The 11,363-nt window shown below is 36.6% G+C and overlaps 3 protein-coding genes across 3 annotated transcripts; all 3 read left to right on the top strand.

Annotated features, from left to right (window-relative positions):
• Positions 1 to 164: 164 nt before the first annotated feature.
• On the top strand, positions 165 to 3,642 carry LOC114154036 (granzyme K-like). The gene is made up of 5 exons (XM_028032792.1): positions 165 to 1,457; positions 1,572 to 1,713; positions 2,713 to 2,857; positions 2,937 to 3,212; positions 3,297 to 3,642. Exons 1-5 carry the CDS (start codon positions 1,403 to 1,405, stop codon positions 3,450 to 3,452), a joined length of 774 nt encoding a protein of 257 aa, XP_027888593.1. The 5' UTR covers positions 165 to 1,402; the 3' UTR covers positions 3,453 to 3,642.
• A 2,029-nt stretch (positions 3,643 to 5,671) lies between these two features.
• Positions 5,672 to 7,722, top strand: LOC114154877 (granzyme K-like). Its single transcript, XM_028034346.1, has 5 exons — positions 5,672 to 6,040; positions 6,143 to 6,284; positions 6,630 to 6,774; positions 6,859 to 7,134; positions 7,219 to 7,722. Exons 1-5 carry the CDS (start codon positions 5,992 to 5,994, stop codon positions 7,378 to 7,380), a joined length of 774 nt encoding a protein of 257 aa, XP_027890147.1. The 5' UTR covers positions 5,672 to 5,991; the 3' UTR covers positions 7,381 to 7,722.
• Positions 7,723 to 8,412: 690 nt separating this feature from the next.
• On the top strand, positions 8,413 to 11,353 carry LOC114154051 (granzyme A-like). The gene is made up of 5 exons (XM_028032811.1): positions 8,413 to 8,498; positions 8,604 to 8,742; positions 10,114 to 10,258; positions 10,571 to 10,849; positions 10,926 to 11,353. Exons 1-5 carry the CDS (start codon positions 8,435 to 8,437, stop codon positions 11,097 to 11,099), a joined length of 801 nt encoding a protein of 266 aa, XP_027888612.1. The 5' UTR covers positions 8,413 to 8,434; the 3' UTR covers positions 11,100 to 11,353.
• The last annotated feature ends 10 nt before the right edge of the window (positions 11,354 to 11,363 follow it).

Genomic DNA, 11,363 nt, shown 5'->3' on the forward strand with positions numbered 1-11,363 from the left:
TGTAGCTAAGGTGTTTGTTTCACACAAAAGATGTTGCAACATGTCAGCATGTTTTCTCTGCAGCTATTTTAAATGAAACATTTTGTTTTTGAATAGGTACTTCTATTTTTGAATTTTGCAGCTTAAGACTTGTACAAGACCAAAACTATAAATATTGTCTATGTCAATGAATCAAACACAAAGTTTTTAATATTCTTGCAACATATATTGCAAGAATATTGTAGGAATGAAATTCTATAGTTACTCATATTCAGAATAGATCTTGGTTTAAGTATGGATAGATATGTCTTAGATGTCTGTTTTACTCATTCAAACACTTTACTTGCTCTCCTATATGTTATACAACTTGCATTTTGTTGCTTAAAGATGTATGCGCAGACAACAATTGAACAAATAAAAACTGAGCTTTAGCTTGTTACAGCAAACTTTGAAACCTGTTTCTGTAAAGTACTTTATTAAAGGATTAAAAAGTAAAATATTATATTTCTGGCCCTGCACTAGTAGATTAGCCACTTACAAACACCTCTGAGCGATGACAGCTGATGGCATTGCAAAGATCTAAAAATGATCTGTTGTTTGTCCATTTCCGTGACAAAAAACAGAAGTTTACTCACATTATTGTTTATATGTACAGATAGGGACTGATCCCTTGCAGGGATATGGATGACAACAGACAGTCTTGTGCTGAATGAGTGCCGAGCAGAAGTTTATTTAGGTAGCAGAGGTGGGAGGAATCGGCAATCAACAGCCAGTAGGAGCGGGAGGAGCAGAGCAGAGGTGCAGCATAAAATACGACAGGAACCGGGACGTCATGACACTTTAATAAATTACTTGGTGTTCCCAAGCCTGTATTCAATAAAAAGTTATAATGGTTTTTCTCCATGAGGTTTGAGCCCCACATGCAGTAACTTGTATTCCAGGTACATTGTCAATTAAATTATACTCTGATACAAAAATGGTTTTTTCCCCCTTTCTAAATAAAACCTTATCATTAAGGCTAAATAGCTTTATTTCTATATCATAACAATAGCGATACAATGTGTATTTTGCACATAGAGGAGACACAAATGACTTTTGTCTTGGACAACATGCGGTTTCCCAGTTGACAGTATCTCAGAAATAATCATGTAAGGTCTGGAAAACGTTGCCACTTGTCTCTTCTCAGGGACTGTGTGACGTCAATAAAATAAACACCTCCACCACAGTCCTGTTGGGCACCATGAGAAGTGCTAAACATTACCACTTCATAAGTGGTAGACCTGATCTCATTTTATGATCACACCTATTTTGCTGATTTTGCATTTCCATGGTCAACCCACATCCTTTGAGGCTAAGACATAAAGAGCAGATTGTGCATTATGATCGACATTCTTCTCGACATCAAACACCCTGATAGGAGGAAATGTTTTGTCTAAGGGATTTCATTGCTGCCTGTGCCTTGTTTCTTATCAAATTCAGTGAGTAGTACTTTCTTAAGTATTGTCATTTTCTTATTAATGCATTTTTTCTCTTTAGTCAAGGGTTCAGCGTTCTCCTGTAACATCAAAAATTGTTTCTGGATGTATTGCCAGGTCATGGTTCTGAGATTATCAATGGGAGAGAAGTGGAGCCCCACTCGTTACCCTACATGGCTCTCCTGGAGTCAAGCAAACCAGTCTGTGGAGGAATACTAATTGATCCAAAATGGGTTCTGACTGCTGCACACTGCAGAAAGTAAGAACAATATTTTTTTTCCTTACTTTGTAAGGATTCAGGTTGATTAGAAATAGAAAACACAATCCTTTGTGTCGTTGACTGTTTCTATGCATATGTTGTTTTCTCTTGCACTTCCAACCAAATTAAACAATGTATAGGTTTGTAACAGGAAGCTATCGCTCTGCACTTTTGGATGTTGTGCCCCATGCAATTCAAGAGCCAATATTTCAAACTGAGTAGATGGCCTGAGTACATAGCAACAGAAAGCCATTTTCTTCTTGCTTTTCATGTGTAGAGTGCTTTTTGCTCTGTTTTTATAATCAGGAAAAATATAGACGAAAAAGGGATTTAGTTAAAGACTATGCACCACCAAATTTTATGATAGTATGTTTGTATGATTCAGATTGAGCAATGCCTGGCCAGCTCATAAGAATATCAAAAAAAATGTCTCAGTCTTTTGTGAAGTATGTGAAGTAAATTTCTAAGTTTGCATGCATCACACGGTCGATGTGACTTCAACCTTTAAGCATGTGAAGGAAGGAAAAGACGTCTTATATTTAGGTACAAATGTCACTCGCTTTAAGAAACATCAAAACCACAAAGATTCAGAAAACTGTCATCCTACATTAAACATTTTGTGTTTGAATTTTAAGTTTCATTTTCCAATTGAACAACAAGTTTTGAGAGATTTAGCAACAAGTAAAACCAGGTCAGAGTCAGAATATTGATTATGACTTATTGTATGTTGTTGCTTTCTTACAGCTTTATCATTGATTACTCAAACATGAGAGCAAAGTCAAGATGGGTCTAAACTTTTCTTCTCCAGCGGTAAAAAAAAATATCAAGGATAATCTGTAATTCATCAGTCCTGGAATATTAATAGACTTGTTTAGAAAGTAAAAGGCTATAAACAGCTGAAACCAGATGTTTACATGCCTGTAATAAAAATATTTCTTGATATCTGACTATTCTGTCAGATATTAAGTTTAACCATGCTGTGCTTTTGTTCTCTCCCAGGATTCAGACTGTGTTGCTGGGGGTGCACTCCATCAAAGAAAAGAAGAATGAACAGCAGTACAGGCAGGTCCGTAAGGTGAAGAGAAGTGTTCCTCACCCTTGTTATGACAGCAAAGAAAAAAACAACGATCTCATGTTGCTCAAGGTAATTTTGCAAAATTGGTGTTCTTATCTACGCTGACATTGTTTCTAATATAAAATAATAGTGATATTTTATTTTCCAGCTGGACAAGGCAGTGAAGCAAACCAAATGGGTGAAAACTCTCAAGCTGAATAAAGCTGTCAAAGAGCCAGCAGCCGGTTCAGTCTGCAAGGTGGCTGGATGGGGAAAAACCAAAAATGATGCAACTACCATGTCAGATGTTTTGATGTCGACCAATGTGACAGTGATCGACAGAATGAAATGTAACTCAAAAGATTATTACAACCTTGCTCCTTATATAACTAAGAACATGATATGTGCCGGGTGGAATGGCAAAATCAAAGCCGACACTTGTCAAGTAAGTGGGCCTACCAGCCGTTTACCCAAATTTAAATGTTGCCGTTTCCCTAAAATGCATTTTACATACTTCTTCTCTCTGTAGGGAGATTCAGGAGGGCCGATATTGTGCAATGAAGATCTAGTTGGAGTTACGTCTTTTGGGCATGGGTGTGGAATTCAAAACAAACCTGGAGTATACGCTTTCCTCACTGAAGACAACCTTAACTGGGTCAAGAAGACAATGAAGACCAATGAATAAACCCTGCTTTTCATTTTTGCTGTTTAACTCTTTCAAGCACTTTTGCGATTCCATTCGAATTTGACTTGCATTATGTTGCTGAAGAATGCATGTGCAGACAACAACTGAACAAAAGACTGAGTTAAATCAAACCTTGAAAACAGTTTCCAAAAACCTATTTAAAAGAATAACGAATAAAATATTATATTTCTGGCCATGTACTGTCAAATTAGTCAACACAAATGACCTTTGTGTGTGTGTTTTCCTCCTAGGTCACTAGGTGACGCTCTCTGCTACAGCTAGAATGCTGCTTTACCTACAACTAAAACAGGTTGTAGGAAGATCAAAAGAAAGTCAACTACTATTTCTGTGTTTTGACTTGAAGGTGACTGGAAACAAGTGATGCTATTCAAATGGTCCACATTTCAGACATATATCAAGATTGAAGATATAACAATGGCAAAAAGATGTTGCCATTTTCTTGAGCTACTATTGGTACCAAACAGCAGATAAACCAGGTTTTCCATGTTACTAATCATGGAACACAATGACAGAATTACAAAGTTCTACAAAAAAAAAGTCTCTGATTTCATGTGTAGCAATTAGTGGCTTGTTGTCAACACCTTAATTTGGTGAGCAAAATCTAATTCAGTGGACTACTGGTTTTGTGGGCTTGGGGATCAACGCAACCTCAGAAATGTTAAAATCAGATAATACTGGGGACCCCAACCAAAAACACTATCTGCCTGTTTTAATAGTTCAAACACCAACTGATCTACTTTACTATGCACTGATATGCACAGAGAAACGCTCCTTAACACTACCACAGAATTTTGATGCTGCAGCAAATCAGAATCCAAGAAAATAAATGTCACTCATGGACTGGCTGCTTTGCAAATATCACTCAATTGCTTGTCAAGTAACATCGTGCCAAGGTATGTTTCAGCTTCCCATGCTGCACTTTCTTTTGATTATTTTAGTTATGCTCTAAAATATTTACCAATATGCAGACTTTCCACAAATAATTTGGATTCCTGTTGTCATATCCTCATCTTCCATCGCCTTGTTGAAGTCAACATTCAGCTAAACTCCTCTCCAAAGTGACCACAGACTAGAGGGCTTATGTTGACTCTTTACTGAAGCCAGTTGGAGTAGATTAAAATTGAGAAGTGTGAACATGCACATTTTCAGAAATAATACACAGCAGCAAAGAATAGTTTCACTAAAATGTATAATAAATTTGCTCACGAGGTGACATTTAGCTAAAAGTTCCTAAAAAAACAAACGCTGCCTTCTTACAAACACCTGCATTATTCTTAATCAACAGAAATATCAATTTTAAATTCCAGTGATTTCAAAGACCAGCTCAAACTAAGAGAAGTTGCAATGTTACTCAGGAAAAGCCCATACTTTCTATCTCCTGCATTGTCTCCTTTCTGTGACATCATCAAACTATGGCAGACTCTGAAATGTAATACTTAATTCTGCCACTAGATGGAAACTATTCTTACTGTATAAACCTGTTAAATGTAAATAAACTGACAACAAAATACATGTTTGACAAATAATTTTGCATATACTGAACCGTAAATATATGAAGATCCTTTGTATCTGAATGAGAACAATACCACAGAATGACACATTTCAAAAAATGTGTCATTCTGTGTCACCTCTGACCTTATAGGTTTTGCCGACAATACTCACGGTACACTATTTTACAGGTTACAAATGCAACAATCATTTTGTACATGCTCAGGAATAACTCAGAAATAACTCAAACAAGCAATATTTAAATGGAACCAAGCAGAAAATAACTAATTATTTTATGCTGATAACTGGGTCCCAAATGTTGGCCTCAATAGAAGAAAGGTGTACAGTTTTATGCCAAAAAAACTGAACTTTTTTTTTTTTTTTAGCAAATCCTTGTTTAACGAATGCATGTTCCCATGTCTAATTATAAGTTAAAAGTTTTATTTCATTTTCATTTCGAGTTTTCAGAACAACATCCAACTGGAGGGAGGGCGTGGTTACTGAGCGTAGAGTTTGCTGGTTCAAAAAACTTTGCCCCGATGTTCCCACGGTAACCATCCCCTGCATTCACTACATACAGTAATATATACTGCTCAAAAAAATAAAGGGAACACTTTAAGTGTGAAACACCTGTTTAAGTGTTCCCTTTATTTTTTTGAGCAGTGTAGATGTTCTCAATGCCACAAAATGTTTCCATTCTTGATTTGCAACTAGAGGTCATAACTCACTGCATGAAATTTGAATATTGAGGTCTCCTCTAAAGTCTCATGACTGTGTTCTCACCTGTTTGTATTCTGAGCTGCATGTTGAGGAAATAAAAATAAAAACCTTGCACCTCACAGCTTCTGAAGGGCTTTGGTTCTGACCTTGTGTTACCACAGACTTTAGCTTACCGGATCACTACGTGTGTTTTGCTTAATAATGCATTTCCATGGTCAGACCACATCCTTTGAGAAACACATATAAAGGGTCAGGGTCAGCATCCTGAGGGGCGCATTCATCTCCAGATCAAAGACTGACATAAGACAAAATGTTCTCTCTGAGGGGTATCATTGCCCTTTTCCTTATGATCAACTCATGTGAGTAATATCTTAAGTGCTGCCATTTTACTTGAGAAGAAAGTTAATGTCACCTCTTTACTATTATAGGATGTGTTGTACCTTTTTAACTTTCTGTGTTAGGTCACAGTTCTGAAATTATCAATGGGAAAGAAGTGGAGCCCCACTCGTTGCCCTACATGGCTTTGCTGGAGACAAGCGAACCAGTCTGTGGAGGAATATTAATTGATCCAAACTGGGTTCTGACTGCTGCACACTGTGAGGGGTAAAAACAGGAACTCTTTTATGCATTTAGTTTGCTTAGTTGTGCACTGTGCAAATCACAAACCGGTATTTCAAAGCAAGATATTTTCAACTTCCATGTTTTATACCTAAAGTGTGTTTGTGTCACTACTGCCAGTTTTTTTATTTGATGGTGGTGACTAAAACCTCCAATAATTGTTTTAATGTTGACTTGAATATGATCATAACAAATACAATACCATTAGGGCCTGCAATTTTACTAACCTTTTTTATTTCCTAAATTGCTCTGCTATTTGCCACACAGGCTTAAATGTAATGTTTCTTGCTCCAGACCCATTTACTGTGTAATATATTGTTGCTCTCTCAGTATTAAGACTGTGTTGCTGGGGGTGCACTCCATTAAGGAGAAGAAGAATGAACAGCAGTACAGGCAGATTCTTAAGGTATCAAGAAGTGTTCCTCATCCTTGCTATGATAGCAAGGAAAAAAACAACGATCTCATGTTGCTCAAGGTAAGAGTACTTTGCAAAATTAGTGATCTTAACTGTACTGACATTGTTCATAATATAAAATAATAGTGATATTTTATTTTCCAGCTGGACAAGGCAGTGAAGCAAACCAAATGGGTGAGCACTTTCAAACTGAGTGAAGCTGTCAAAGAGCCAGCAGCCGGTTCAGTCTGTAAGGTGGCTGGATGGGGACAAACCAAAAAAGATGGAGCTACCTTGTCAGATGTTTTGATGTCAGCCAATGTGACAGTGATCGACAGAATGAAATGCAACTCAAAAAAATATTACCAACTTCATCCATATATAACTAAGAACATGATATGTGCTGGAGCCAGTGGTAAAATCAAAGGTGACACTTGTATGGTAAGAAATCCTAATGGTAATTTACACTAAGATAAAATGCTATTGTTCCCGTAAAATGCCGGTTTTCTTGTCCTCTCTATGTAGGGAGATTCAGGAGGGCCAATACTGTGCAATGGAGCTGTAGTCGGTGTTGCATCTTTTGGTTACAAGTGTGGAATCAAAAACAAACCTGGAGTGTACGCTTTCCTTACCGAAGATCACCTTAAGTGGATCAAAAAGACAATGAAGACACCCGCAAATGAATAAAGCTTGCTCTTGAGTTGCTGTTTTACTCTTTCAGTTATTGTTTTGCTGTCTGTCGTAATTCAGCCTGCGTTATGTTAGCAAAAACCTTATGTACAAACACCAAATGAACAAATAAAATGCTGAGTTTTTATTTCTCACAGCAAGGCTTGAGCTATTTCTGAAAACCACTTTAAACAAATAAAGAGTAAAATATTTATTTGCTTGCGCTGTACTATCGGATTAGCTAATATCTGAATCAATCCTTTTCTGCAGCAAAAAACGTAACTTTTTTTTTTTTTTACAATTTCTGTTTAAGGAAGACGTGTACCCAAGTTTGTTTTCAAGTAAATAGTTGAAGTATCTTTGTGACCATATTTGCTATGACAATAAAATAAAAGCAAAAATAAAATGTTTGTGTGTCATTTCCCTCTTTCCTCCTCTGAATGTGTGTCTGCCAGGTGTGGCTTCCAGGTGGAACTAATCAGAAGTAATCAGGAGGAGCATTTAGAGGAGGATTTTCATACTACCACAAAATGTACCCATTATTACCGAATAGTTATTCTGCATTGATTTTGAAGACTTAAGTCTATTCTATTTCTGACTTTATGTTTCCATCAATCTTCAAATGTGAGCTGCACCACAGTGGTAAAAATAAAAAACAAACCCTCCACTTCATAGCTGCTGAATAACATTGGTTCTGGAGGCACTGAGTGGCTCAGCTAGCAGAGCAAATGAACGATGTGTTGAGGTTGTTGCCTGTGATGCAGTTGTTTTGAGTTTGATTCCTGGTCTATGGCCATCTGCTGTATGTTGCCCCCTTCTCTCTCAGCCTTCTTTCTTGTCAGATTGCTGTTTGCTAAAGACTTCTAGTACTAAAAAAAATAAACTGGTTCTGATCTGGTAAATGTCACCACACATTTCAGATTGATGGTGTTCATCCGAATACTTCATGTGTTTTGCTGACTCATGCATTTCCATGGTCAAACCACATCCTTTGAGAAACACACTTAAAGGAGAAGGGTGAGCATCGTGAGGGTCGCATTCGTCCCCAGATCTAAGTCTGAGAAAAAAGGAAATGTTTTCTCCGACGGGTTGTACTGCTTTCATCCTCTGTGCACTTTTCCTTATTATGAACGCATGTGAGTAATATATTAAGTGTTGTCATTCTTTGGGGAAAAAAAATACCATCTCTTTATTACATATTTTTACCTTTCTGAGTGGGTTTGGATGTCTTCCTGTGCTAGGTCGTGGTACTGTCATCATCAATGGGGATGAAGTTGAGCCCCACTCATTGCCCTTCATGGCTTTTCTGGGGTCAATTGAATTCTGCGGAGGAACATTGATTGATCGAAAATGGGTCCTGACTGCTGCACACTGTGGAAAGTAGGAAATATAACATATTTTTATTTTATTGAGGTTTCACCTGGTAAAAAAACGATAATATTAGCAGGAAAGTGTTATTTGAGTTACAAAAATTGATCCTCCATAAGTTTAGTTTTATAATTGAAAATGTTTAGGTCTCTAAAAGTCTTATTAAAGATTTGTAAATAAAACAATGAGCCACTTCATTTTTTACATGTTCATAAGAAATAGTAAAACCCAGGAAATTCCAATCTGGTCTAAGACTAAAGGGGTCTAGATAATCTCCATCTCTACATCTTTTAAAGATTTGTAAACAAACACCTTGCAAATATGCTTTTTATTTTATATATACATTTACTGTAGGCTGTTTTCTATTCATATACTAACAACCAAAATACCAAGTCCAGGTTCTCACTTAATATGCAATATGTCAGTGAGAACAGGGTGTTGTTCTGAGCATACAGTCTCCACATATTTTACATTTCCAAGTAAAACATTAAAGGCTAAGAGCAAAACAGTTTCTGCTAAAAAAGAAAAAAATAAGGTGCATGGACCAGTCACTTCAAGAAACCACAAAAGCCACACGACATTAGAAAAGAGTTGTTCTCTGAGAAAACATTTATATTTCAACATTAAGTTTCATTTTCAAAGTTAACAGTATAATTTAAAAAAAGATTAGCATCCTGGAAGACACATTGCAGAAGAATGCAAAAGACTAAAACGAGCAGAATAAAATTGTTTAGATCAAAATATGTCAGAAGACCTGAAAACTGAAATTGCTCTAAATCGAGTCTGACTGAGTTAAACTTTAGCTAACTGTAGCTGAGGATTAGCCCAAGTTTGCATGGCAATGCCCACAACTGGTAGGAACATGCTCTAAACGTTTTGCAGGTGTCATTGCAAAAGGAGGTTCTACAAAGTATTAACTCAAGAGAGTAAAATACCAACTTTTCACATTTTCATTTCTTAAAAATGTAAATATATATTTGCCTTTAATCTAACAATTATCACTGACATGAAATCCCAATACAATATTAAATTTATTTAACAATTTATGGTTCTAATGTGGCAAAATGTACACAGACAGATAGATGATAGATCTATATATATATATAGATATATCCACATTAAATAACCATCACACTGAACCACCCTACATCATAAAAATATCTGCTCCTCTTTTATCAGCTCTTTAAGATTCGTGAAGCTTAACATAATGTGCAATTAAATAATCTTAAAATATAGTTCATGTCAATTCTATAATAATTCACTTACTATCAAATTAAATATATTAGACAGATTCACTTGTAATAGGATAGTAAACCTTCATGGTGTCATGACTATGGACATGCTTCATAAATCTAACACCATACTGTGGTTTTGCTTTTGCAGCATTAAGACTGTGTTACTGGGCATGCACTCCATCAAAAAAGAGAAAATAGAAAAGAAGTACCGGCAGGTCCGTAAGGTGAAGACAAGTGTTCCTCATTGCGAATTCGACAAGAATAAGAGAGTCAATGATCTCATGTTGCTCAAGGTAAGATAAGATTTTACAATAAGAGGAAGCTTATGCCCAGATATGCTTTGGAAAAATATTCAAGAAAAACAATAAAACTTAAGCAAAAAGTTGGTTTTACTTCAGTCATTGACAAAATAAAGTATGACGTTGTTTCAGTGATCTTCAGTCATATCTGTTATCAGCCTTTAAGTCCATCAGCTCAAATAATTGCTTGAACCAAGTTAAAAATTCAAGCTCTTTCAAATCTGAAGCAGTGGTTAAGACCACTCTTTTGTTACTATTATATAATTCTGTGAACAATTTCAACTTTGATCTATTTTCCCCTTTCAGCTGGACAAACCAGTGAAGGAAACCAGATGGGTCAAAGTTCAACAACTGAGCAATGTTGTCCAAGAGCCAGCAGCTGGCTCTGTCTGTCTGGTGGCCGGATGGGGAGCAACCAGCAAAAATAGCAACGTTCTATCAGATGTCTTGATGTCTGCAAATGTTACTGTGATTGATAGAGAAAAGTGCAACTCTCCAGACCATTATAACCATAAACCGAATATTACCAAGGACATGATATGTGCAGGGCCAAATGGGAAGAAAAGTGATGCCGACACCTGTAAGGTAAATGAGACTTTTAGCCGATTTTAAAACATAATTTTCTTAAAATGATTTTTCACATATTTCTTCTTTCTCGCAGGGTGATTCTGGAGGACCAATATTCTGCAATGGTGTTCTAGTTGGAGTCACATCTTTCGGGGGATCCAAGAATGAGCCCTGCGGATCAGTGAAGAGGCCTGGAGTTTATGCTTTCCTATCAGAAAACCATCTTAACTGGATCAAGAAGACACTGAAGACCTTTGAAGCTGAATAACGTTTCTGACTGATAGTTATTTTTTAACTGTTTTGTTGCTCTTTTTATCTGACCTGCATTTTGTTGCAAAATCTGGGTATATATACAAATTACAAATAAAAAACAAAGACAGCATAGACTCTGTTGCTGTACTGCCATGAGGACTGTCTTTGACAGTCTTAGTGGGATTCAGGAGGACCAATATTTTGTAACAGAGTTCTTGTTGGGGTCACATCTTTTGGGGGATCCAACACTGAGCCCTGCGGATCAGTGAAGTGGCCTGGG

The sequence above is a fragment of the Xiphophorus couchianus genome, chromosome 12, assembly GCF_001444195.1.
Source record: "Xiphophorus couchianus chromosome 12, X_couchianus-1.0, whole genome shotgun sequence".
In the NCBI taxonomy this organism is placed as follows: domain Eukaryota; kingdom Metazoa; phylum Chordata; class Actinopteri; order Cyprinodontiformes; family Poeciliidae; genus Xiphophorus; species Xiphophorus couchianus.

Coding starts and splice junctions, on each gene's coding strand:
- LOC114154036 (XM_028032792.1), top strand. CDS start 1,403: ATGTTTTGTCTAAGGGATTTCATTGCTGCCTGTGCCTTGTTTCTTATC. Junction 1,458..1,571: donor CTTGTTTCTTATCAAATTCA/GTGAGTAGTACT, acceptor ATGTATTGCCAG/GTCATGGTTCTGAGATTATC. Junction 2,858..2,936: donor ACGATCTCATGTTGCTCAAG/GTAATTTTGCAA, acceptor TTTATTTTCCAG/CTGGACAAGGCAGTGAAGCA.
- LOC114154051 (XM_028032811.1), top strand. CDS start 8,435: ATGTTTTCTCCGACGGGTTGTACTGCTTTCATCCTCTGTGCACTTTTC. Junction 8,743..10,113: donor ACTGCTGCACACTGTGGAAA/GTAGGAAATATA, acceptor TTGCTTTTGCAG/CATTAAGACTGTGTTACTGG. Junction 10,259..10,570: donor ATGATCTCATGTTGCTCAAG/GTAAGATAAGAT, acceptor TTCCCCTTTCAG/CTGGACAAACCAGTGAAGGA.
- LOC114154877 (XM_028034346.1), top strand. CDS start 5,992: ATGTTCTCTCTGAGGGGTATCATTGCCCTTTTCCTTATGATCAACTCA. Junction 6,041..6,142: donor TTTCCTTATGATCAACTCAT/GTGAGTAATATC, acceptor TTTCTGTGTTAG/GTCACAGTTCTGAAATTATC. Junction 6,285..6,629: donor ACTGCTGCACACTGTGAGGG/GTAAAAACAGGA, acceptor TTGCTCTCTCAG/TATTAAGACTGTGTTGCTGG.